Below are 27,613 nucleotides of genomic sequence, written 5' to 3' on the forward strand. Positions count from 1 at the left end.
ATCGAGTGAGTAGAGAAAGGAAAAGTTTAAAGTTTCATTGACTAAGACACCAGCTAACTCAAGAGGTAATATATTTAGTTAGGGTGGTGCTATATGTATTTTTATAGGGGTATTGGTAGAGAATATTAGTATAATGGGGGGACTATGACATGATCGTCACCCCCTGTCTCCAACACTGATTGGTGGAGGGCAGTAGAGGTGGTAGATGTTACTCGGTAGCAGCGATGGTGGTATTGATGGTGGAGGAGGGTGATAAAGGTGGTGATGGATGTTACTTGGTGGGGAGGATGGTGGTGGTGGCAGTGGTCTATGTTACCCGATGAACGTGGCGGTGATGGTGGTGGTGGATGTTACCTAGTGTAAGCGATGACAGTGATGGCGGCGGTGACGAATGCAGTGGCGGTGGTGGTGGCAATGACAATAATGTAGGCAGTGGTGGTGGGAGCTGGATGTTACGTGGTTGTGATGAAATGGTAGTGGAGGATGATGACGATGGTGGACGGTGGTGGTAGTTGTGGATGTGTCGCGATGATAGTGATGGTTAGGGAGGGTATCAAGTGGTAGTATTAGTGGAAGGTATTGGGTGGCGGTGGCGGGTTTCAAATGATGGCGGTGGTACTAGTAGTGTCAGTGGAGTGGAGGGTGTTGGGTGGTGGCAGTGGGCATGGGTACAAGGTGGCGACAACAGTGGAGGTTGTTGGTTAGCATAGACAAAAATGGTAGCGGTGGTTGTGGTCCATGAATGAGATAGAGGTGTACATTTTATTAAAACTAAAAACCATTATCACAAAATCAATTTTTTAGTTTTAAAAAGTTAGAGTCAAATGAATTTTATATTAAGTGAAAATCCATTCCAAGTTTTTTTTTCGTAACACGTTTTGTTTTTAGATTTATGTTTGAAAAAATAAATTGAAAAACTCGCAACCACCTGAAATATGTTCTGGATTTACATGATTTAATTTTTTTTTATCAATGTTAGCGTAATTAACATAATCGATTCTACTAAAATTTATTATTTGTTAAATAACCAATTATCTCAAAAGCTTTGGTTGTTGGGTAACGACCACATTAATGATTTTATATTATTATTTCTAACACGCCCTGCATGCAAGAGTCTGTTTGAACTTGCCCGTTTAGGCTTGAAGCATGGAGAATGCACAAACCCACCTACCATATGTTTTAATTTAACTTTTTATTAGAAAAATTAGAGGCGACAATGAACGAACCTTGGACCGTTTGATCAACCCGCGAATAGTCTCGAGATCACTGCCTGGGTACTCAAGCCCTAAAACTCTCACAAGAAGCCATGCCTTTTTTGATATAGTAAAGTACTCTCCAGCATAACTCACATTTGAGGGCCCTGGCTCTAGCATCTATATATAGAGATAGGAACGTCAAACAAACCATTCCCCCCCTCCCCCCTCTGGCAGATGCACAGGTCCAGCACCATCGGAGGGAACCACCATCATGAACCGAGAGTGCTGATATTTCTTTACCTTTTTAGGACGTCCACGAGGCCTAGTAGAAATCTCATTACAACTTGAAGCCCCCTCTAGCACACCATGACTCTTCTCCATGATAGTTGCCTCCTTTGGAGAGGGTAGGATAGTCAAACATCCCTCAAGATCAGATGCTTCTGCCGCACCAGAGGTCGAACCAAACTCAAAAGAATGGTTACCCTCAAAACCCAAAGGTGGTGCCGAAAACCCCAAGTCATGTGGGCTTCTCTCCACCACCGCTAAACCACCGCAAACGTGTGAATCGAGACCCACCTCTGCCAAGCCGGCGTCTTCAGAATAACCTACGTCCACCTGCACAAGATCTCTACGGTCCCAACTAGATAACTCAGGGAAGAGAGCCTCCATTAGAACTATAGGCTCCAAATCACAAAGACAATATTTAACCTCAAACAACCTCTCCTCAATCGACGAAGAATCAAACGGAACATCCCTCCAAGAATAAGACCTTGAATCTACCCCTTAGCTTTCCTTCCCTGAAATTGCGACCCCCTAGCATCTTCCCCCGAAGCCCGAGAACCGACCTCCATTTCCGCAGGAGCCACATACGGGACGCCCAAGAAAGGGAACCTCGCCTTCTTCACGACCAGAAAAGTACCTCCTACCTTGAGCCAGTCCAAAAACTTGATTGCCATCTCCACACAAGCTACAGACTCAAATCTGACAAACCCAAAGCGCCACCGTCGACCCTCTTTCTTCACACGCTGAACAAACACCTTCTCTGGTTTCCCATGTTGCGCAAACAAGTCCCTGATCTCGTTGTACCCCACCATGTCGGAGATGCCATCGATGAAAAGGGTGACACATGCTAGAGAAAACCATCATCACCCCCTGACCTCTGTTCCGGACCAACCAAACCGCCCTCCATGCTCTGATTCGGACCCTCCATACCATCCTCGGTCTCCTCTTCGTCTGCATCACCGCCATCGAACCCAGTTACTTGACCACCCTTCGAAGCCACACTCCCTGCGACAGGGGAAGCCATGGCAGAACAGAGAACCTCCATGGTAACAGAGAAGCAAGCTAAGACTCTGCGAAGGGAAACAAAGAAGTTTGAGATCGAGAGCCAAGGTAGGTGGCACCGAGATCCTGAACAGGGGTTCAAGAACAAAAAGGAAAAGTGGTGTTGCGCGAGATTGAGAGCCAGTTGATGAAGCTTGAGACGAAGGTTGCATAGAAGAAAGTTTCACCGCCGAGGACTAGCAGGGAGGCTAGCCGTCGTCGTCTGAAAGAGCTAGGGAAACGTTAGTGGCCAGTATTTATTAAATCAATTTTATTGATACATGCAAATATGATTTCAATTGGTAAAAATTGGTTTTAACTAAATAGAATTGATTTTATAGAAACATGCTTTTTCAATACCAATAGCTCGCTAGAGATTTCCTAACAGTGCCCCTAGAAAATATGAACATCAAGCACCGGATCTTCCTTGTTGATGAGGTCAAAGACACATACATCTCCATTCACAATGTGCCTCTTTCTATGGAAGTAATGCACTCGGCACAAGCTGCACAAGTAAGTTAATGGAAGTATAACATAATAACAATAACCTCAGGCCTCAGCCTTGCTGCTTTCAGGATATAAAATTTCCATGAAACTACAGTTTTTTACAATCCCCATACAAAGTACAAACTGATTATATGCATTTTTTATGGGTACTAGGAGAAACCTCTTTCATTTGCCACTTCATAAACCTTACCATCCTTTGATCCTTCCGAATAATTTGGCTTCAGCCTTCATGTTGATTTACCGTTATTACTGGTAGCAGCAATAGTTTCACTTTTAACATCTGGGGTTCTTTCTTGCAGTTGCAGGGTCTAAGCTATTAACTGCATCTCCTTGAGCTGATTCTAATTAAGGAAGAAAATTACAACTTTTACTATATAGATCACACTGAGTAAAACTTTTCGAAACTCATACAATTTTGAAGTCAGAATTAATTCTGGGGAAAAGCTTTTGTATGTAACTTTTGTATTAAGAATTGATTCTGATGAAAAAGAAGCGACATAAATATGTTATAATACCAAATTGGATTTACCTTGTGGTGAATGGGGATATGGCTCTTCCTCAAGTGGAAAGATCAATACTTTAAAAGAAAGGGGTTGTTTCTTAGTCAACTCAAAAAGACAAACATCCCCTGCTTTCAAATTATTATCCAATACAAACTGCCTCCATCCATTTTTAATTTTGTAGAGATCATATGTACCATGCCAACTTCTCCCATCCAAGACCTCAAGGAAGATATCACCATCTTTCTTCTTCAAATATGTTTCTGCAAATTTTGATGGGATGTGCTGGATTTTCTTTACAAGTTAGAAAATCTTAAAACTCAAGTTATATTTATGAAGATACAAAAGATGCTAATCAAAACTTACCAAGGAATATCCACCAATATATGAAGATTTCATGACAATCTTGAAAGAGGGGTTTATAGATCTCAAGGTTGTGCCTCTTTTTAAACCTTCAGTTATTTTAGGAGTTAAATGCTCAAATCCAGAGGTACCATCCATATTCTCTGAAAAATTGAGTTCATGGGTGTGTTATGAAAATATAACCTCATAATCTTGCATAATCCAATAGAGATGCATAATCAAATACATACCCTCCAATTTGTTCTGGTCAGGTTCAAATGTTGACTTCTCAAAGTTTGCATCTTGGGACTGATTACCTTCAACTTTGACTTGTTTTGAATAATTCTTCAATCTGGAGCTACTTCCAACATCTCCAGTAATTCCAGCTCTCAATTTCCTATGTGGTTGAGTTTTTGATATTGGTGATTTTAGCCTAGTCTTCTTGCATGGAGGTAGCTCATCCAAAATTTCAACTGAGTTGTCACTCATCTGATCAAGGTTGTTGTTCTGTTCATCTTGATTGCCATGGATCATAGGATATTCTATTTCAAGGGTGCCCTTGCCAAATATACGCACCTCAAAATTAGAGGCATCCTTGAATTCAAACAACACCAAGTGCCCATGATCCAGGGAGTAATATTTCGCGAATTCTTTCAAACCCTTTTGAAACCAAATCTCAGAATCATGTTTGCTCCAATGTATCTCCCATTTAGTGTCATCTGGAGGCTTGAGAATTACCGGGTTTGACATATCACCATTGAATTTCCTAGTGAAACCGTTTGGAATCTTCTGTGTAGAACCGTATGTTAGCATTCTACATAAATAAATTCACAAGCATAACAGCAATTCAAATATTTTAATCCTAATGACTTAATTTCTGTAATCACTCCAAATGGTTGATAGGCATATGCATATTTGAAAATACTTCACCAATTGATTCTAAATGCAAAATTCATTGAAGAAGTAGTTTTTAGATGGTTAAGAATTGATTTTGAGAAAAATGAAGTTCATATAAATATGCTAACAATCATGGAGATAGATGCTATGCTGTAAAATAAAACAACTTTCACTGGCACAAATCAATACACATAGGATGACAATGGGTCTCGGACCCATTGGGTACCCGCTTAAAATACTCACAATGGGTAGGGTAAAAACCCGCTAGATGGGTATGGGTTGGGTATGGATAATTACCCGTAAAAATTAGTGGGTACAGGTGCAGGTATGGGTAATATAGTATCCAACCCACCCCATATTCGCACACACTTTATTAACTATTTTTATTATATATACACACTTTGAAATATATATATCAACAAATTAAATTAAAGTTATAAGTTTCTAAGTTACTCTTTTAAAAATGAATGAATGGTTTTACTTATTAAATATCTGGATAGTCTTTTGTATTTTTAATTAATGCTTTTTATTTTATAATAGTAGTTATATATTATTTTATTTTGGAGAATGAAAATTAAATTTTCGTTAACTAAATTGTGGGTAATGAGCACGGGTACGGACATATAGGTACCCAGATGGTACGGGAACGAGCATTCAAATTGCTACTCACGCGGATATGGGTACGAGTATCTTTTGAAAACACGGGTACGGGAATGGGTACTATAGTACCCTACCCAACACATACAAAAGGAAGAAATAAGAAAGGTAAAAACTGATTGTGTATGGCCGTGTAAAAACTGAGTGTGACAGCAACTTCTACCTTAATTAAGTGTCCTGACTCACAGAAAAATAACACTTTATTTTTCTTATCTCTAATTTCTTATCGGATGACATCACATATGACATTTTTTACTTTTATCTATTCTCATCCTTTTACTCTCTGAGCGTCTACATCTAAGAGTGGTTTTTTTTTATATAGGTAAAGCATAATATATTGAATAAAAGTACAAGGGGTACTTCAAACCCAATATAAAAGAGAGAAAGAAAAAGAGATAAGCAACAGAAATATGTTGTTCAAGATCACAACCCATCTAAAATTAATCTAAGAGCCTCACCCACACCTTGAAGGGAGATTATAGATAGTATGCCTCATTAAAACCTTATCAGGATAAAACTCCCTTAGGAAAACCTGATAAGGAAAAAGAGTACAAAATAACTATAATCAAGATAACCCTCCAAAGACAACAAACAAAAGGAGCAAGAAAGAAGATAAACCCAAACTACACAAAAGAAAGAGGAGATGTAGGAAAGAATTAAGAATGCTCACAAGCTTTTCAGTTTCAAGACATGTTGTTGTAATGATCTTGAAGAAAGGGACTCCAGAATGCTTATTATGCTTGTTGCAAGTCATGAGTGCTATCTATGACTTAATGCTATCCCGCAAAGCCTGTGCAAGCGTTTGTTCTTTTCCTCCCCTTTTAATTTATAGCTCTCAAGTAACAGAAGCAATTCGTTGGTCATCAGGTTTTGGTATTCGTGATGTGTTGAGAATATGATGAAATATTTAATTATGATTTAGTATTTTATTTTAAGATATTGTTGAGATTTGTTTTCAAATTAAGATAAGATTATTTTCCTACTTACCAAAAAAAAATTAAGATAAGATTATGATAGTATTAGTTATTCCTTTTTCTTTTTTAGTTATTCGTTTTAGCCTATAAAAAAAATTAAAATTACATCTAATTTAAATTGAAATGTATATTAGATATTTTCTAACACTTGATTTAAGGAATTAGATTTTATTTTATATATTAGAGTAGATTTATTATTTTTCACCGAGAACATTTACATCACAATAAGATTAACTCTCATAATAGAAATTTTTTCTATCCACAATACTTGAACCCAAAATCTTACATAAAAGGAATCAAAACATGTAACCCACCATTAGTATTTACTTTATACATTGAGCATACAAAAATCAATAAAATTATCTCATTTAATAACAAATTTCCATCTACAACCCTATAAATAAAAACCAACAGCATGTGGTAAACATGTACACAAACTCTAAGTTAGCGTAAGTAGGAAAGTCAGATTCTAGGGACTTAGCAAGACTTTATGTAAAAGTAATTTTTTTTAAGTAATTTTTTTTTACGATATTAAAACATAAATTTAAGATAAGATTATGATAGTATTAGTTATTCCTTTTCCTGTTTTAGTTATTCCTTTTAGCCTATAAAAAAAATTAAAATTACATCTAATTTAAATTGAAATGTATATTAGATATTTTCTAACACTTGATTTAAGGAATTAGATTTTATTTTATATATTAGAGTAGATTTATTATTTTTCGCCAAGAACATTTACATCACAATAAGATTAACTCTCATAATAGAAATTTTTTCTACCACAATACTTGAACCCAAAATCTAACATATATAAAAGGAATCAAAACATGTAACCCACCATTAGTATTTACTTTATACATTGAGCATACAGATATCAATAAAATTATCTCCTTTAATAACAAATTTCCATCTACAATAATCCTATAAATAAAAACCAACAGCATGTGGTAAACATGTACACAAACTCTAAGTTAGCGTAAGTAGGAAAGTCAGATTCTAGGGACTTAGCAAGACTTTATGTAAAAGTAATTTTTTTTTACGATATTGAAACATAAATCACATCGCTTTTAACTTATGTTTATAACATTTAATTATGTTAGAATCAATTCTACTAGAATCAAGTCTACAAATATTGGTCCAAACATACACTTGCTTGAAAATGAAGTCACTTTCACTTGGTTGTGGTATAAACAAATGTTAGCACTCACTTCCAGATAAAAAATAAAGTCTTTTAGGATATGTTCCGATTAAAAGAATGGAGCGGATCAAAATCAAATATAATGGAACGATACAAAACGAACAAAATGAACAAATAATCTCATTTCATTGTTTGAGTATTTTAAATAGAACACATAACAAAATTACAACTCCGTTGTCCGAATAATGGACATATATAACGATTTAAAATATATGTTATGAGGTATTCTATAGTTTATAAGTTATTATTATGATCTATAATTAACATTATAAATAATATATAATTTTTCACATAATTTATGCATTTAAAACCTTGCACATCTTAAATCACTGAAAAAATAACATAGCAAGAAAAGGAAAAGGTCTATCTTAAAGAAAAATAGAGGATTCTTTGTGTCTTTTATGTTGTTGCAAGTAAAAGAAGGAAGAAGAGGGTTTATCACTCACTCCCACACACATAGACAAGGAAGAGTAACTAACTCTGCCACTCACACACGGAGTGAAAACAGAGATAATAGATCGATTGATTGATAATATTTTGCTCTCTAGTAATATTCCATTGATTGATAGTACATATATTATTCTGGTATAGCATCCTTAAGTATTAAGAATGGTGCATGGGCACCATGTTACACAAAGACGGTACCTCTTGGGAATTAATCAAAACAGCATCTGGTAAGTGGTAATCCATTAGAATTGTTATGATTAAAATGGGAATTTGTGCTGCTGTATGATTCAACTCTGTCCTAGTGTACAAATATTTATCAGTTTTCATCAGTTTCTCTTTATTAGTACTCAAGAGATGACATGTAGAAATATTTATCTTGCCAAGCTTGTATAGGTATTCAAATGGAACATAAAGCATTTAATGTACACAGGACTACAATTAAGGTAGCGTTTGGAAACCGAACAGAACAGTACAGAACAGAACATAACGGAACAGGACGGAACAGGACAATTGTGTTCTGTATACTGTGTTTGGTAAATATGTTACAAACAGAACAGAACAACAAGATTAATTACCTATATATCCCTATCATATTTAATGTTTAGTTGAACATAATTTTCTTTTTTATTATTGTTTGATATATGTTATATATTATTATATACAAATAAGCATAAAAAATTTATTATATTATCTTCCATTTCTAAAAAAAAACATTAAAAGTTAGATTGAATTTGAGAAGGGAAAAAAGATAACGCAGATTTTAAAAAAAAATAAATAAAGAAGATAAGGTAGTTTTAAAAAATAAGAAGATATTTTGATTATTTAAAAAAAAAAAAAAAGATAAACACGTTTCTTTCCCAAACAGCGCTGCAACAACGCCTTCAATGGCATCTCCCCCTTTCATGGTGGTTTCCTCTCACAGCCAAGCAACTTCGATCTGCCACTGCCACCGACAAGCCTTGCCTCCATCAAGTCGAGCCCCCATCGTGTGGAGCCGGTCCGCCACTGGATCTCCGCCACGCCGCGACCAGAGACCATCACGCTAAATGTCCAGATTCGCTGCCATGGATGCTCAGATCGTTGTGAACGGAGCCACATCGTGAACCAGACGTCCTTCTCCCTTGTCTCTTCGTCTTTATTTCTCATCCCTCATTTGTCTTCTGCGACGTCGAGTGATTGTGGGGAGGGTTCCATGAACTTTGATTGTAACCATGTTTGAGCAGATTCACAAGATTTGAGTATTAAGAAAAAAAATGGAAGAGGAATTGCTGGACGGATTTGAGAGGAAAAAAAATTGTCAGAGAAGAGGCAAGGGTAGAGTTAAGGAAATATGATAATAGATTAAGGGTAATTTTGTCTTTGTAAAATATTTTAATAAGTGTTCCGTTCCGTTCCACCCTTTTTCACGGAACCAAAATGTCCTGTTCCAGGAGCATTATGTCATGTTCTGTTCCATCTAAAAAACACAACAAACGTATAACAGAACCCATATGTCCCGTTCCGTTCCGTTCAAACGTGTACGCCAAACGCTACCTAAGTATTGTGATTAAAATGAGTGGTAGCAATAAAATACACAAGGTTGGTACTCTAGAAAATAGTGGTGCATGCATATTGTGTTTTATTGTTTTTGGGACTTAGAAATTGCTGTCACAGAGCAAATGACTACACTATCCAGGATTTGTTTTTACCTTTCCCACTTCTTAGTATAACTGGGGTGTGGAACTTGTGTTTTTGCAACAAAGTGAGTGATTTTAATATATAAGACAAAATGTTTGTTATGTGGCCTTAAGTTTGCTCCAAGCTCCTACCTTTCATGTATTTGGGGTAACTAGGAAATCATAAGTGTCATAGATTTAAAACAAAAGACATTTAAAATTTCTGTTATGCTTGTGAATTTCATTATGCATCCTCATAGAATGTTGTGTGCAGAGGATTCCAAAGACATTTACAAGGACATATGGAGATGATTTGTCAAACCCAATATTTCTCAAGCTCCCAGATGGAACTGAATGGAAAATATGTCATAGTAAGCTTGATGGAGATATTTGGTTTCAAGATGGGTGGAAAGATTTTGCTACATATTACTCCTTGGATCATGGACACGTGATGGTTTTTGAATACAAGGATACTTCTCACTTTGGGGTACACATATTTGATAAGAGTAGCCTTGAGATAGAATATCCTTCTCATGGGAGTCAAGATGAACAGCACAATCCTGATCAGATTCATGATGATTTAGTTGAGACATTAGATGGGATCACCCCTTGCAAGAAGACCAAACTGAAATCCCCAATTTCATGTCCTCAACCACGTAAGAAATTGATAAGCAAGAATGCTGAAGGTAAAACTGCTGTTACCAATCCAAGCAAAGGTAAATCTTAAATATCAATGTTGTTCAAGCACTTTGAAATGGTACAGTTCATTCAAGTAAAAATGCAAATATAGATTTTTCAAAATTGTGCATAGTGTGTTTATCCCTGAGCTAAGTGGTTCTGTTATCATATATACCACAGGTGGGGAGACAAGTACAGCTACAAGAACTTCAAAGCTCAGAAATGCTGCTGCTCAGATGGAAGCTCAGAAATTCACCCCAAAGAATCCCTCTTTCATAATCAATTTAAATCCAAATATGAGCAGAAGTTATAGACCGGTAAGAATTATTAAGCTGCAAATTTCTTTTTCTCTATCTTCTTTTTCTATTACATTATTGATCATATCTCTCATTATTTGATGCAGAATATACCAATGTCCTTTATCAGAGAGCACTTGAAGGAGAAGACACAGACCATAAAGTTGAAGTTTGAAAAGAAATGGTGGCCTGTGGAGTTGACATTTTATCCAGACCATGGTTCAGGGAAGTTATCTACAGGTTGGACTCTATTTGCACGAGAATGTAAACTAGTAGGAGGAGATGTTGCTGTCCTTGAGCTCATCAACAAAGAAGATCCAGAGCTTGAAGTTCATATTTTCAAAGGTTACTGATATTTGGAGCCCTGTTTGTAGTATACTAGTATGTCTACATTGTTTGATGCATTTTACTATCTAGAATATTATCAAAACTCATTGTATTAATTAGGGACCCTATTAATTCTATGTTTATGAAGCTTCATCAATTTATTTGGACTAGTTTTTCTAGAATTTTAAATTAGAAATTAAGAGAACATGAAAATCAATAACAATGCATAGTACTTTTTTTTACAAACTTCATTAAAGTGTACGCGGTAGAATATCAGAGGGAATACAAGCATGGAAGCAACTAGGACATTATTCACCCACACCATGGGTTGGTGATTTACAGCATACTAGATTTATACGAGTTAAATATTTTGGCAAGTGTTTATAAACTGATATATGGCATTAATATAGGGAACAAAAACACTAGGAGACACATATTGATCATTGAAGAAGGAAATACCAAGGCTTGTATTAGATCATTATTGTGTCATTTTCAAGCTTTGAATTTCTCTCCAAAACCACTCTTGTTTTTTTCTTGTTCTTTTGATAGTTTTATAACACAGAGATGATGAGATATTAAGGTAAGAATAGTATGAAGGAGCGAAAAACACTAGAAAGGGGGGTTTGAATAGAGTTTTTGAATAAGTGGTAAACTTTTGTATCTTTTCGAAAACTCAAAGATAAGAACTAGGTGCTGAAGGATAAGAAGTAAAGCACGCAGGTATTTTATCTTGGTTCACTTGAGATAAAAGCTCAAGCTAATCCAGTCCACCTGTGAAGGTGATTTCTTCCTTCTTCTGACGAAGGCAATTCACTAAAATCAATGAGTGTTACAACTGCACTTTGCACCTGCTAAGTGACTAACAGTACATTGATTTTCTCACTAGTATCCTCTTAAGAAGCTGATCTACCGATCCTCTTAAGACTAGCTAAACACTGAATCAGCCTTGATTCAGTCCACTTAAGATCCGACTAGCCTTGGTCTCTTAAGGAACTTTTCAACAAGATGTAAAAGGTTTCGGGTTTACAGTGAGTGCTTCTAATAAGCTGATAGTAAACTCAGATGTTTAAGAATAGTGAAGAAATAATGCTAAGAGAATTGGTTCGAATGTGTTGAATGTTTTCAGCAAAGTTTCTTCACTTCTTTCTTCTTTCTTCAGCCTTTATATACTCCAAGACTTGTGATGTAGCCGTTGCTAGGGTTTTATCCGTTGGAGTGGCAATTTTGTAATATCAGACTGCTAGGCTGTACAAGGTAGGTGGCGGACAGACTGAGACTTGTACGTCGTTGTACTGTGATAGTGACCTGTCCTTTCACCCGTTGACTTGAGATCAAGGAGCTTCAGATGAACTTTGGTGAAGCTTCTGATTCTTGTCAGATTGAAGCTTGGATTCTTCTGACCTTGCAACTTCTGCTTCTGAACAAGTTCCTCAGAACTTCTGAACGTCAGAGCTAGAATAGCTTGGGTCTTCAGAACCAACTTCTTGCCGGTCTTCAGAACTTGAGTCTTCTGCTTCTGGACCGTTCCACTGGAACATCTGGTCTTCAGAACTTCTGACTTGAGTTCTTCAGAACTTCTTGAGAGCATCCATCTTCAGAGCCTCTGAAGTATTTGCCACTGTTCAGAACGAACATGGTAGGTTAAAGAGCTCTCTTTTTAGTAACCCTTGGTTCTTCTTCTTCTGAACGAATAGTCTTGGGTCAGATTCAGAACCTGTTTATCACATCTTAAACAGACAAACGTTAGAGTACCATAATTGTTCATCATCACAAACCTTAATTGTAATCATCAAAACATAGAGATGCAACCACTGATCAAACCTTGATCTTACATAGTACCCAAAGCAAGATGTTCTGCGTGTAAAGATGAAGGTGTTATGTGGTGAAGATGGTGGTGATGGATGGTGGCGGCGATGGCGGTGATGGAGGGTGGTGGTTGTGGCGGTGACGGTGGTTATGCTGAGTGCTGGTAACGGTGGAGGGAGGTGGTTGTGGCGGTGACAGTGGTTATGCTGAGTTTTTGTTTAATGAGTGTGGTGTTTGATTCTTTCTCATCACTTGTCTGATCTCGGGCTGAAGTGGTATTTCTTGGTGAACAGATATTGTTGCCTTCCTGACTCATAGAGAATATTGTGCAAATAGAGAATGCTGTGTCATATTGTTGCCTTCCTGACTGATATTGTTGCCTTCCTGATATTTCTTGGTGAACTGGTATTTCTTTGGTCCTGAATTCCTGATGTTAGGCACATACAGAATGTTGTGCATATAAAGTTGTTTCTGTCCAATATTTAGAGTGGCAAAACCAATGGTTAAGATACTTAATTTTTCACCATTACCAACAACCAGATTCTGTTTACCTTTATGTTCAGCATCTTCTTGATGAAGTTGATCAGAATCATGAGTGACATGATTTGAGGCACCACTGTCAAAGTACCATTCAGGATCATGGAGTGAATTAGGTGAAGCAAGGAAGACATTATTGAAGGAAATATTTTCCATGCATCTTATTGATGGGTAAACACCTTATTTATACATATACACCGTTGACTATTAATAAAAACTAAACCCTAATTATAGGCATAATTACATGAGAATTAATACAAGAATATTATATTCTATCACACCCCCGCAGTCGAAGCGGGAGGTTCACCAACGCTGAAACTGGAACGAAAATCATCAAAGAGGACCCGAGGAAGGCCCTTCGTAAATATGTCCGCAATCTGATGGCGGGTAGGAACATGAAGGACGCGAGCCTGGCCACGCGCAACCTTTTCCCGAACAAAGTGGATATCCATTTCTATATGTTGTTTGGTACGCTGATGGTGCACTGGATTTCCAGATAGGTAGATGACACTAACATTGTCACAGTGGACCAATGTTGCCTAAGAGAGAGGAAAGTGAAGTTCGAGAAGTAAATTGCGGAGCCAAAATGACTCGGAGACAACATTAGCAACACCCCTGTATTCAGCTTCAGCACTAGAGCGAGAGAGGGTGGGTTGCCACTTGGAGGACCAAGAAATGAGGTTGTCGCCAAGGAAAACACAGTAACCAGAAGTAGAGCGTCTGGTGTCAGGACATCCCCCCAGTCAGCATCAGTGTACGAAACAAGTTTCGCGATGGGGGAGGGATACAAATGTAGACCATAAGTCAAGGTGCCACAAACATAGCGTAAGACACGCTTGAGGGCAAGCATTTGCTCGGTGCGGGGAGCATGCATATGTAGGCAAACCTGCTGAACTGCATAAGAAATGTCAGGGCGAGTAAATGTGAGGTACTGGAGAGCACCAGCAAGACTCCGATACAAGGTGGCATCCTCACAAGGAGTCCCAGAAGAAGAACTGAGCCTCTGCTTGGTGTCAACCGGAGTAGCAGAAGGGTTGCACGAAGCCATGCCGGCTCGAGCAAGAATCTCTTTAGCATAAGTGCTCTGACTGAGAAAGAGGCCACCTGCATGTCGATGGACAGTGATGCCCAAAAAGTAACTGAGAGGACCAAGATCCTTCATATTAAATTCTGATGCAAGAAGTGCCATAAAGGAGTTGCGGAGATCATGCGACGAAGCAACCAGAATGATGTCATCAACATAGAGAAGTATGTATGCAAGATCAGTACCCCGCCGGAAGATGAAAAGAGAATGATCTGATGTGCTGTGCCGGAAGCCAATAGAGGAAACATAGTCAGCAATTTGCTGATACCAAGCACGAGGCGCCTGTTTCAGACCATAAAGAGACTTCTTCAGGCGGCAGACATAGTCCGGGCGCTGAGAGTCGCGGAAACCCAAAGGCTGATGCATGTAGACAGTCTCATGAAGATCACCATGCAAAAAAGCATTCTGGACATCCAACTGATGAATGGGCCAGGATCTAGAGAGAGCAATGCCGAGAACTGTCTGTATGGTAGCCGGTTTTACCACGGGGCTGAAAGTCTCAGCGCAATCCACACCTGCAATCTGAGACCCGCAATCACCTACAAGACGAGCCTTATAACGCTCAAACAAACCATTAGACTTCTTTTTATGGCGAAAAATCCACATACAACGAATAACATTAACATCACAAGGACGGGGAACCAACTCCCACGTATTATTGCTAATAAGAGCATTAAATTCAGACTGCATAGCGGACTTCCAATTAGGATCGGATAAGGCTTGTTTTGGGTTACGAGGCAAGGGTGAGATGGACGGGTCATCAATAGAGACCGAAAGACTAAAAGGCTTTTTAGGTTTGGAAATACCGTGCATGCTACAGGTGGTCATGGTCCGAATTGGAGGTGCAGGTGGGATCGGAGGCAAGGGTAAAGGTGCAGAAGAAATAGGCGAGGAGGTGGGGGCCGGTGAGGGCGGCGTAGAGTCAGTGGGACTCGATGGTGGGATTGAGGGGTCAGGAGGGCGTGTGGATGTAGTTTGCCAATGATAGATCAGAGAAGGAGGTAGGTCCTCCGTGAAACAATCATAAGAGGACGTAGAGGCCAAGGGCAAATCAGCAAAAGGAAATCTAGTTTCGTCAAAGATAGCATGCCGCGAAATTATTAGTTTTCTGTTTGACAAATCATAACATTTATAACCTCTGTGATGCATTGGATACCCCAGGAAAACACACGGAGACGATCGTGGTTGTAGTTTGTTTGTTGTAGCGGAAGGAAAAAGAGGAAAACATAGACAACCAAACACACGTAAGTGTGAGTATGAAGGGTCACGATGATACAACAGCTGAGTGGGAGAATCATTTCTAAGAGTCTTACGGGGCAGAATGTTCAGAAGGTACGTTGTCATTTGAAGGGCATGATGCCAAAAGGAAGGAGGAACATACGAATGAGCCAAGAGAGTGCATATCATGTTGTTAATGGTGCGGATTTTTCCTTCTGCTTTGCCATTTTGAGAAGAAGTGTGAGGGCAAGAGAAGCGAAAAATAAGGCCATTAGCATCACAATACCGACAAAAGGAATCATTGTCATATTCACGACCATTATCACATTGAAGACATTTAATATTTGCAGAAAATTGAGTTTTAATAAGTGTAGCAAGAGTAGTAAATATATCATAAACCTGAGATTTCTTGCTAATCGGAAACGTCCATAAAAAATCAGTGTGATCATCCAAAAATAAAACGTAATAACGATGACCAGAAGTGCTTAAAACATGAGACGTCCATAAATCACTATGCAAAATATCAAATGGCCTCAAAGTAATAGTTTCAGAGGAACTGAAAGGCAACCGAACATGTTTTCCTAAAACACAAGAATCACAAACAGTACTAGAACGCGAAGGTTCACAATAAATAAGTTTATTATTCCTAAGATGATTTAAAGCTGAGGAAGTTGGATGACCAAGACGATTGTGCCAGACACCAGAAGCAAGACCAGCAAAATGAGAGGAACGGGTGACTGGGCAGAGGTCGCCGAGGCTGTTACATCTCAGGAGAGGCATCCCCGTCTGGAAGTCAAACACCGAGAATCCAAAAGGATCAAAAGAAACAGAAACATTATTGTCAGTAGTGAGTTGTCGCACAGAAATTAAGTTTTTAATAATTCGCGGAGTGTGCAAGACATGGTTGAGTGCTAAAGGTTTGTGAGAGGTGGGAATAGAAGTGTGTCCTGAACCTTGAATTGGAATGCCCTGACCACTACCAACTATCAGTTTCTAATTTAAATGACTTAAATTAGAATAAGACGTGAGAGTACCTTGAGATGCCGCAGTATGGGACGAGGCGCCGGTGTCCATGTACCACGTGGTGTCTGGAGGAGTCAAGGACATAGTGTGCATGGCAGCAGCGATATCAGTGGGTGCTGGAGAAACAGTAGCGGTGTAGGCTTGAGGACGCTGACCCAGAATGCCAGGTTGCGGCGGAGAAGCCATGGGACGCGACCACTAAGATGTCGGGTACGGACAAGGAGGCATGCCCCAAGGGGAAGGGGCCCAACCAGGGGGAGGAGGCCAACCCCAGGGATTCCAGGATGCCTGTGGAGGCGGGCGCCATGGTGGAGGCGCTGCAACAGGGGAACCAGAGGAGCCAGATGATCCAGTATAGCGGGAGCCACCTTTCTTTTTAGGTTTACCAAAACTACCCTGATGGGTACGATTGTGCCCTGACCCAGAACGGTAGTTAGAGTGTCCCTGATTGCTGCGGTTGGTGGTGCGCTGCTGAGAAGAGTCATCAGAGTCCTGTGGATGAGAAATAGTAGTGTGCAAAGCAGTCTGAGAGGCAGGGCCTGACATCTTGGCGAGACCGGATTCCTCTAGAATCAGCATGGAGCGGACCTTGAGGAAAGGAGGCAAAGGCTCACTCTGACGGATCAGGGTGGCAACACCACGAAAAGGCTCAGTGAGACCAGAGACCAACTGAAGGACAAGACGATGGTCACTAACGGGGGCACCAACATTGCGCAACTGATCAGAGATATGTTTCAGACGCTGACAATAGGCCGAAACATTAGGAAAATCTTCCATGCAGGTGGAGATGAAATTCTGGTCGAGAGTGACAGCACGAGAGTTCCGGTTGTCCTCAAACATAGAAGCGATACGGTTCCAAGTAGCCATAGCACTAGAACCTTTCTCCATAACAGTGGAGAGAAGGTCAAAGGAGATGGTGGAATAAATCCACTGTTTGACAGTGGAGTCAAGAGTGGCCCACCGGGCATAGGAAGTATCGGTGCGCGCAGGAGGCTCCATGTCAGCTTGAGGAATGATGTGGTGGAGCACCTGAGTGACGTGAGCATGAGTCTCAAACAATTCAGCCCACATAGCATAATGATCCTTGTCTATCTCGAGTTTGAAAGGAATGTTGTTTTTGATATTGGTGACAGCAAGGGCCGGATGAAAATCAGGTTTAGCCGGCGGGGCTGGTGGGGTGACCATAGTAGTCGTGGTGGCACTGGTTGGGGCATCGTTTGGAGAGTCAGGGGTAGAAGCAGATGTAGCCATGTAATCTGCAAAAAAAAAAAATAATAACTCTTTTTTTTTTTTGGATTGAGTCCTGGGTGAACCGCTAGTTCGGTTCACTGACAGATCGGGTTGGTCTGGGCCGGTCGGACCGTGTTTGCTGTTATGAGCAAACGGGTCGGATCCGGGTTGCAGATGCCCGTTTGGAGCACAGCAAGGCGGCGGCCGGAAGCGGCCGGGGGTGGTGTGGCGGTCACGGCAGGAGGCGCGGCGTTGTTCGTTTGGAACGAATGCGAGCGGCTTTGAAGTAGCACGCAGAGGAGAGCAACAGCGCAGGGAAGGAGCGCGGTGGCTACGATGTGGCCGGCGGCGCGACGGGAGGCGCTGCAGGGCTTGGCTGGAGGCGGCGGCTGCGCAATAGGCGACGACTGCAACTGTAGGAGAACGAAGAGGAAAAGAAGAAAAAAAAACTAGGAAAAGTTGAAAAGAAATTAGGTCAGAAAAGTAGATCTGAACCTGCTCAATGATACCATGAAGGAAATATTTTCCATGCATCTTATTGATGGGTAAACACCCTATTTATACATAAACACCGTTGACTATTAATAAAAAATAAACCCTAATTATAGGCATAAAATTACATGAGAATTAATACAAGAATATTCTATTCTATCAATTATGATTTTTTGTCCATTCCTCAGTATGTCCCATGTAAAACTTATCAAAACGATAGAACCAGTGAACTACAATGTGTCCAACCATACCGCAGACTTGACATGTAGCTTTATCTCTAGACCTTCCTCCTCTTCCTCTTCCACCTTTTGATCCCCTTTGATTTGAGCCTCTCTATCTCCTTGATTGTAGGATCTGCCTCCTCAGAAATTGGCTTTACTAGAAACATTAGCAGAGGAATTCAAATTGAGATTATAGAAGCTATTTAGTTTAGGAGTTGTGTCTGGAAGTCAACCCAAGTTAGGCCAATTTTAATCAAATAATTGAACAACTTTGCATTATATTCAGAATCTAGGCCGGCCAGGGTTTGAATAATGAAATCATATGTTGAGACTACACTTCTGCAAGCTTGAGATTATCTGCAAGTGCCTTCATTTTTATGAGATAGTCTTCCATCTTCATTGAGTCTTTTCAGCAGCTATGAAGTTCAGACTTCAATAGAGTGACTCAAGACTTGATATTCACACCAGCCAAGCTTTGAGCCTCATCCCAAAGCTCCTTTGATGTCTCACAGTGTAGTAACTGTGTTGCAATATCTTTCCTCATGGAGTTGAATAAGAACAACCACCCTAGGTGTTGTTGATCGTTTGTCACCCAGTCTTGATCATGTGCAGGATTTTTCTTTTCCTTATCACCTTCAATAATGAATCCTTCTGGACACTTCTTTATCCCAAGGATGTATCCATTCAACTTAGCACCTCAGGCTAGTGGCAGCACCAGTGACTTTCAATACAAGGGTAAATAGCCAAACTTGATTCCTAAAGTGTCGTCCGCCTTCAACTTCGTCTCTAAACTTTTAAAATGTCGTATGTAGTCATTGAATGTGTCAAATCTCCCTCATTAGTAGTCTCTGGGTTAAAAAAAGTTGACGCCAAGTGTGACTTGGAATGTTTTTGGTCAAAATTGAAGCTTATGTGGCATTTGACTTCAATTAAGTCCCTAAATCTGAAAAAAAAATCTTTCTCTCCCCATCTTCCTCTACCTCTCCCCACCACCATAACTCTCTCCCCATCTCCATCTTCTTCATCCTTCTTTTTCTATTTTCCACCCTCATCTACTCCCTCCCACGATCTCTGATGCTCACCCTCACCTCAACCCTTTTTCCCTTCCAAAGACCAAAACCGTTCAACCCAAAATCACAAAACAAAAAAACCCAGATCTGACCGTCACACACCAAGGAGAGTAAATGAGTTTAGTATGTAATTATCAGAATTATCCATTAATGTTGGGGAGAGTCACGGCGAGGACCCATGTGTCAAGGTCGAGGGGAGACACCAAGGAGATCTTGGACACCACATCTTAACACAAAACCTTAAGGCATTAGGTTTACGGGTCCATCTCCTTATAAGCTCTCCCTCTAACCTTGACTTCTCCGATGTGGGACTTAACTCTAACACTTGATTCCAACAATCTCCCCCTCAAGTGTGAGTCCCTCAACCACCTCATCCATGGTCCTCCCGTTTGCGGAAGCTATCCACCTTTGTACCGTCGCTCGCTACTCAATTGAACCCGCCACCCAACCACACTGTTAGGAAGACTTTCGACACAAGGAGTCGTTACCATGGTCACACGAACCATCGGCTCTGATACCACTTGTTGGGAGAGTCACGGCGAGGACCCATGGGTCAAGGCCGAGGGGAGACGCCAAGGAGATCTTGGACACCACATCTTACCCCAAAACTTTAATGCATTAGGTTTATGGGTCCATCTCCTTTTAAACTCTTCCTCTGACCCTGACTTCTCCGATGTGGGAATTAACTCTAACACTTGAATCCAACAATTAAAATATTATTTAAAAAAAACAATTAAAATACAAAGAATGTATACACAATTGAATTTAACTATTGGTAAATAAGAGTCTATCTGTTTGTTACAATTTATTGATAAAGTCATCCGATAACAATAAATCGCTCTATTTTCTAACTGGTTGGTAGTGGTGGTGGTGGTAGTGGAGATGTGGATGTGGCAGTGTTATAGGGTGGTGGTGGTGGCAATGACGGTGTCGGTTCGGGTGGTTGTGATGCTGGTAGCTATAGTGGTGTTGGAAGGAGATGGTGATAATGGTAGTGGTGGTGGAGGGTGGTGGTGATAGCGGTGGTGGCAAGGGCGATAGCGATTGTGGCAGCGACGACGGTGTCAGTGTTAGAGAGTGGTGGTGGACGCAGGTTAGTCGTAGAAGTAGAGGCGGAGATAGTGGAGGGTGGTAGTGGCAGTGGTGGGGATGTTGATTGTAGCCAGGGGCGGAGGGACCTCGGTGGCTCACCGGTGCCGTCACGCCCCTCATCTTTTCAATTTTCATTTGGATACTATGCATATTTTTCTTATGGCCTTAGTGGTAAACTTAATATATATTATCAAGTAACTAGTATCACATAACACATTATCGCGTAGCGCTATGCTCATGAATAACGTCCCCACTAGTCTTGTGTTTGAATCCGGCTTACAGCCTCAAACCATTTAATTTTAATTTTTGAGCAAATAGGCTATAAAAAATAGAAATGCTCCACATAAGAATCCAACAGTCTAGTCTAAGATTTCATAAGTATGAACTACCACTAAGCCAAACACAGTTTTAGTGATGTATTTGACGATTTAATTTATTTATACATCTAAATAATATCATAAAACAATAAACACATTTTTGGATTTTTATTTATTCTCACTTTCAATTTTAACAAAGTTATGAGTTGTTTAGTATCTCTTACCCTCAAAATAATTATATACTTCTTCATATAAAAATATTAACTATATTTATTAATTTACACATGTGGAGTCGTTTGGACTTTGGATTATTATTTGATAAAATTATGTTTGATATAATAAAATTTGATAAAATGAAGGATAAAAAATTGAATATATTTATAGAAATTATATATAAAATTAATTTAAAAAATGAATATTTGCCCGCGTAATTTTCTGGAGCTGATGCTGGAATGGCGAGAAATGCAAAGGAAATCATTGTGGGATTTAATCCCACACTCCATCTTCTGGTCCATTTGGTTAGAAAGAAATCAAGTTATTTTTAACAATCACAATGTGTCCCTTGAATCTATATGGGATCTTCACCTATCCCGAATCTCCCTTTGGATTCGAAGTTGATGGAAGGAGCTCTCTTTCTCTACTCACGACTTTGCTCAATTCTATGAAGAACTTCGAGTTAGTCAGCCCTCTAATCCCCAACGATTGACTGAATGGACAACACCAGAAGAGGGAGTATTAAAATTCAATGTAGATGGCTCGTCGAGAGGCAACCCGGGATTAAGGGGTGCTGGTGGTCTAATTCGCAATCATGCAAAGGTATTCGTTGGGGTTTTTTTCTGAATCTCTAGGCAATAAATGGACTTATGAGGCTGAGGTTATTGCCATTCTGAGGGCTCTTCTATTCTGCAAACACCACTCTCTTAAACTCTTGGTGATTGAAAGTCATTCCACGCTTGCGGTTGGCTGGGTTAATAGTAATGCAAAAAGAATGTGAGTTAAATTTAATTGACATCCTAGCTGGTGAAGTTGATTGCATCAGAGTGGCATATATCTACAGGGAGGCGAATTCAATAGCGGACAACCTAGCGAAAACTGGTTGTGACAGATCTCTCCTTTATCTGTTTTCTTCTGTTTGGGCTCAGCTTGAGTCAAACCTGTGGTGCTGTTATTTTTTTTCTTCTTTTTACTGCATTCTAGCTCTACTACTTTGTTTCTCGCTTTGATCCTGTTGTTTTTGCTTACTTAGTTTTCCTTTTCTCTTGTATTTGTGCTTGCTATTCTTACCTACTTGAGAGGGTTGGTCTCAAGGATCTTTTCATTGAATATATTCATTCCCTTTTTGAAAAAAAAAATAAGAAAGCAAAATTAATTTTTTTTCAAACTTTGGTCACACCGATGTTAAAATTATATCCAAGAACATAGAGATGAGGTACGGTACCTAGAGTGAAGGGATCGTGATGTGAGAATTTAGAGAGAGTAAGAGCGTAACCGCTTAGAGAGAGAGTAACTGAATTTCAATCTTGTTATTTCTCAAATGAACTAAGAGTCCCTTATATTAATAGAAAAGATAAATCATGAGAACAATCCTCTCATGTGGATTGGTTGATAAAGACTATAAAAGATACAACATGGATCCCGATCTCAAGCTAGTACGCAATGAGTCTTATCACCCCCTTAACTATTTTGGTGTCAAAGAAAACTTATGAAGAGCCTCATTAAAACCCCTTGGAGAAAAACCCAGTCGGAAAAACCCCAAGGGGGAAAAAGAGTACTCGCTCATAAACCAACAACCAAAATAGATAATATCCTAATCTTCAAAAGAAAACATCTCAGATCATCCGCAACACATATGCAGCCTATGCAATTGGTTTGATAGCCAACCCACTTCCTGCTTTAATTGGTCCACCATCCATGACCCTTCACGTGCCCTCTTGCTGCACTTTGTTGCTCTGTGGTCCAACAGTGCCCATTTTTCCACCGGATGATTCACCCCTTCCAGCACCTGTATGATCCCTTCACTCAATAACCAGCGATCAATTCTGGTCCATAAGCCTCCTTGTCTGCTACTGAACCAGGTATAATCTCCAATAGCAAGCGGCAGGTCCAATAATCCCAATACCATCCACAAAATTACATAGGCTAATATCCACAACATCATCCCCACCTCTTCTTTCACCCAGGTTCAATGTACCATTAAAGTCCCCACCCAATATGAACAGAGTACCTTTTGAAGTTAAATAATCTGCTAATGAATTCAGGAATATGGACCTCTCATTCCTATAAGCACTTGTTCTGGAATAGCCGATACCTTGCTACCAAAATGATGAATCTCTGACCTTTCAAAATTTCTTCAATTGAGATTGAAGCAGGATCCCAGCATGACAGAAGCCCTCATGCAGAGCCTTCTGCCGTCACATAATCACACTGCAGGTTGATGGCCTTTGCCAATTTTCCCCCAATCTTGCTTTATCTTCACCAAGCTTAGTCTCTTGCAAAAGGCCTAAATCCACCCCTAACATTCCAGGAGAGCCATTTTCTAATACGACCCATTACTGACCTGGTCCACCCGCTCCGTCCTCTTCTAATTCCGCAGCTAATCCCCTTATAGCTTCTTCGTCACTCCCTGGATAGCGTAATCCTAAGGATTTTATCAACATCCACACTTTAGTTGCCCTCGTGAAGTATCCACCAGCCCCTGCTCTCTCTGCAGTTGCTTGCAAACTTGCAATTGATGGGTCGACTCCTCCCGCTCCCTCTGTAACCTCTCTCAGAATCGCCGAGCCTACCTCTGATCTGGGTTTTCGCCCTCTTTAACGCCCTCTTGATGCTTTCAGATTTCTTCCCGGAGCCGATTTTCCCAACGCCTGCAGTTTATTCCTTCGTCCAACCCCTTTTTTTATAGATTGATTTTGGAGCATCAAAGCATACTCTTATGGAATTGTCAATTCGTTTTCCCCCTCTCCCTCATCTAAGCTATTTCCGCACCAGCTTTCTGGGCTCCCAATTTCCTAGCTTGCACGCCGCCCTGGGCTGGAGCCCCTAGGCGAGGGGCCCTAGGGTCTCGCCCAGTCCACAAGTCTACAAGACACCGAGCTCGAAGCATGAGAGCTGAGTGTGTCGTTAAGAAGAAACCTTAGGCGACGATCATGAGAAAACTAACTAATGCTGAAGCCTATTGACTCAAAACAATTGCCAACATGGCTTGATAACTAAAGCCTAAGACTGATTTTTTGATTTCCCTAGCAAGTTCCTTCGATCCCACGAGTCCACAAGTGGGTTTGTGGCGACAACCGACGATGCCGCTTGGCTTTCTCGCCCAGTTGCAGTCGCGCGTGTGTCATGAATTGTGGTGGCTTGACACGCATTGGGCCTATGCCACGTGGCAGCAGAGGTCTGCAGAATCTCAACTGACTTCCTTGAAATGTCCCCTCAAATCCCCACAAAGCCTGCCAAATTGAATTTGAACCAATTAGCTTCAACTGTTGCAATTTCCATTTATTGCGCCATTCCCACTCCCCGAAATCCCGCAACTGCAATCATTTCTCCGTCGGTATGGTGCACGATTTTCCACCTTCCCTCCACGTTTCTCTACAACTGCCCACAACATCCCCTCACACGTTTCCCCTCGATCATCATCCCCCTCCTATAAAGACGATGTTCCCCCACCCCTTACTCCTTTCACAACCCCAACTCCTGGCCACACTTTTTACGTGCGAAACCCCCTCAACAGACCATTGCCTTAGTTCTCACAGCGCCCCATGCGCCGCCTTTCTTTCCGGTGAGTCTTTACAACTTTAAAGTAATTTTTATTTCCTGTGCCCTTTCCTTTAATGGGTTCAAGACGCCGAACCAAGAACTCCAACCGCAATGTCACCGTTGCCACCCCCTTACAGTACGTTCCCCTTGTCGACCCTCGCCGAACCAAAAAGACATTGCTGCTTTCCGAGCTAGGTCTTCGGAATCCTTGCCAGTTCCTACGGTAAAGGGCCTCCCGGCCGGGACAACTCCCAACCAACCGTCCAGTCTAGACAGTGGTCGTCCATTTGCGAATTTCCTCAGAGTCTGGTGGGTTTTGTCATGAGAAACCTCTTGACAATATTTTGTACTATGGCAGTTGCTCAGCCTCTGAGCGCCCTTGGCTCCGCCTCCCTGACCACCTCGTGAATCACCCCCACTTCTTCTACGTGTACGAGTACATGTTCACAAGTTTGGGAATCAGGTTTTCCTTCTCTCCCTTTGTTTGCTCCGTGCTGCGTAGTATCAACGTCGCTCCGTGTCAGCTTCACCCTAACAGCTGCGCTTTCCTGCGATGCTTCGAAATCCTCTATGACGCCATCCAGCAAGAGCCCGAGCCCTCTCACTTCTTTTACTTCTATGGGGTGTCCTCCCAGCCTTCACCGCCACGCAACTGGGTCTCCCTGGAAGCTAGATCCAATCGCCAACGCTTCAACCCCTTTTGGTCCACAATCACCACCGACCTTGCCCGAAGGTATTTCAAGATCGTGGTATCTCACGAATACCCCGAGATTTTTACCCTGAGGGACGGTACCGCTCGATTTCCCTTCTACTGGACCCAAGAAGTGTCCCCGGTGGTCGACCCACCTGAGGATTCTCTAACCCTTGAGGACAAAGTCGTTATCAGCTTCCTGGCTAAACTCCCAGTCTTAGACTGCGCTCGCGTGATCGGTAAAGCCAAAATTTCATCAACTCCCGCTTACTTAGGTTTTCTTGCACCTTCCCTACTTCGTCCCTTATCCCTTGTTTATTTTATAATTCTTATCCCTTGCTGACTCTTCTTTGTTTCCTTTCGTTCTAGGGAAGATGAATTTCACCAGTACGGACCTTCTGGCCGCCTTTGAGAAGAAAAAGAACATCCCATTCGCCCCCGGGTCAACCTGAAGGGCGACAAGACATCTTCTTCAATAGCCCTGGCAGGCTAGAGTGAGAAACGGGCAATTGGCGAGGGAGCCTTCCGACCACCCCCCAAGAAGCCGCAGCTCTTGACTAGTGCCTCTTCCTCCGGCGGGGAGAGCGTCCTTGCTACCTTCACAACTTCTCATGGACCCGAGGAGACTCCCAAGGCGACTGAGCCCAGCGAACCCCCAAAGGTGACTCCAGCTTCTTCACTCAACGCCCAGGGCGATCATGTTGTAGATCGCCCCCTGAGGGGACGATTGCCCCGCCGCTCTCCGGACAAAACTCGATGTCATCTGCCAGTTTACCACCACCGCCGCCTTTGGGTCACAATTCGCCCCCGCCCCCAGTTCTGTAAACCGGGGATTTCCATTTTGCCTATCCTTAACGCCGACGTAAGTCGTGAGGATGGATGAAGTGGTTCAACAACAGGGTTTAGACAGAGTGTCCGAGGGTGCTTTAGCAACAGTGCTCCATGCTTTCCATCGGTACAAGTGGTCCACCAAAGACGCCGAAGCGCTACGGTTAGAGGTGGTCCGCCTTCCCGCCCTCAACGCTGGATTCGTTGAGGAGCGCAAGGCTCTCCTTGCAAAGCTAGCTTCCCAAGAAGCCTCCTTTTCCAAAGGGTTGGCCGAGCAGATTAGCCGTTCTGAGGTTAGCTTGGAATTTCGGGACAAAAAGATTTCAGAATTAGAAAGGGCCCTTGCGAAACTCCAGCAGGAGGCACAGCTGGGGTTCGACGCGAAGGAAGATTTGGTGGCCTCCAAGGATCAAGCCATCTCTTCAATGGGCGCGGAACTTGAAACTCTCCGTGCTGAACTAGCGAAGAAAAACGAGGCTCTGTCAAGGCCCAGGCCCAGTCTGACGCGAAGGCCTTAGAAGAAAAGATGAAGTCAGATGTCGTTGCTGTCGTCGTCTTCGAGCGCGGTCGCGGTTTCTTCCTTGCCAAAACCCAAGTTCAACGCCTCCACCCCCGAATTGTTCTTGGCCAGATGGGAGCGTTCAAGAAGGTGACTTGTAACACCTCGATTTCCAGGTGTCACTTTAGTAACCAAAAATAAACTTTACGCGGAAAACAGGTAATTTTTTTTTTTCGTTTGATTCCTTTTAAATAAAGCAATAGAAAATAAAAACATAACCCAACAACTAAACTAACCGATGTACACCGAAATATAAACATGTACAGCCTCAGCTACACTCCCACGTCACGCGCATTCGCAGTGACTCCGAAGTAGTGTGCTCGTAGGCAAATATATACAGATCCAGAAGTGTGAGTGAGAGAATTATAATTACAATCCATTAGGAGAAAGTCGGCCTCAAAATGGCCTAAGCAAAGACCCCTACAGTCCAACTGACTCACTGTGATCCCTCAGTAAGAGAACCACACAAAAAGTCATGCGTCGGGAACCTACCCTGTCCCAAAAGCAAAACGAATCAGAGCTCTACACAAAACATGACGCCTGCCTAAACCTACCCTCCTAGTACCGAATCCACAGCGAACTGAAGTCGGAAAGTTGAAGCTCAGCTCCATGCGTCGTAAAGCTCCTTTCGTCGGACGTCCACGCTCGTCAGTCCGGTCCTCCATGACCCTTCCCCGGTACGTCGCCCGATG

General features: G+C 41.3%; 2 protein-coding genes across 2 annotated transcripts; one reads left to right on the forward strand and one right to left on the reverse strand.

The window, feature by feature from the left end:
* Positions 1-3,037: 3,037 nt before the first annotated feature.
* On the reverse strand, positions 3,038-4,755 carry LOC130737454 (B3 domain-containing transcription factor VRN1-like). Its single transcript, XM_057589215.1, has 4 exons — positions 4,120-4,755; positions 3,893-4,032; positions 3,556-3,811; positions 3,038-3,367 (listed from the first exon to the last, which is right to left on the reverse strand). The coding sequence occupies exons 1-4, from the start codon at positions 4,679-4,681 to the stop codon at positions 3,300-3,302; spliced, it is 1,026 nt and encodes a 341-aa protein (XP_057445198.1). The 5' UTR covers positions 4,682-4,755; the 3' UTR covers positions 3,038-3,299.
* A 3,802-nt stretch (positions 4,756-8,557) lies between these two features.
* Positions 8,558-11,093, forward strand: LOC130735210 (uncharacterized). The gene is made up of 3 exons (XM_057587287.1): positions 8,558-10,412; positions 10,555-10,691; positions 10,778-11,093. Exons 1-3 carry the CDS (start codon positions 10,148-10,150, stop codon positions 11,021-11,023), a joined length of 648 nt encoding a protein of 215 aa, XP_057443270.1. The 5' UTR covers positions 8,558-10,147; the 3' UTR covers positions 11,024-11,093.
* Positions 11,094-27,613: the final 16,520 nt, after the last annotated feature.

Source organism: Lotus japonicus, chromosome 2, assembly GCF_012489685.1.
Source record: "Lotus japonicus ecotype B-129 chromosome 2, LjGifu_v1.2".
Classification (NCBI taxonomy): domain Eukaryota; kingdom Viridiplantae; phylum Streptophyta; class Magnoliopsida; order Fabales; family Fabaceae; genus Lotus; species Lotus japonicus.

Excerpts from the sequence above, each read along its gene's own strand:
- LOC130735210 (XM_057587287.1), top strand. The coding sequence starts at position 10,148 with ATGGTTTTTGAATACAAGGATACTTCTCACTTTGGGGTACACATATTT. Across the intron at positions 10,413-10,554 it reads TGTTACCAATCCAAGCAAAG|GTGGGGAGACAAGTACAGCT; the intron begins GTAAATCTTAAA and ends TATATACCACAG. Across the intron at positions 10,692-10,777 it reads TGAGCAGAAGTTATAGACCG|AATATACCAATGTCCTTTAT; the intron begins GTAAGAATTATT and ends TATTTGATGCAG.
- LOC130737454 (XM_057589215.1), bottom strand. The coding sequence starts at position 4,681 with ATGCTAACATACGGTTCTACACAGAAGATTCCAAACGGTTTCACTAGG. Across the intron at positions 4,033-4,119 it reads TGACCAGAACAAATTGGAGG|AGAATATGGATGGTACCTCT; the intron begins GTATGTATTTGA and ends TCAATTTTTCAG. Across the intron at positions 3,368-3,555 it reads ATATCCCCATTCACCACAAG|AATCAGCTCAAGGAGATGCA; the intron begins GTAAATCCAATT and ends TTCCTTAATTAG.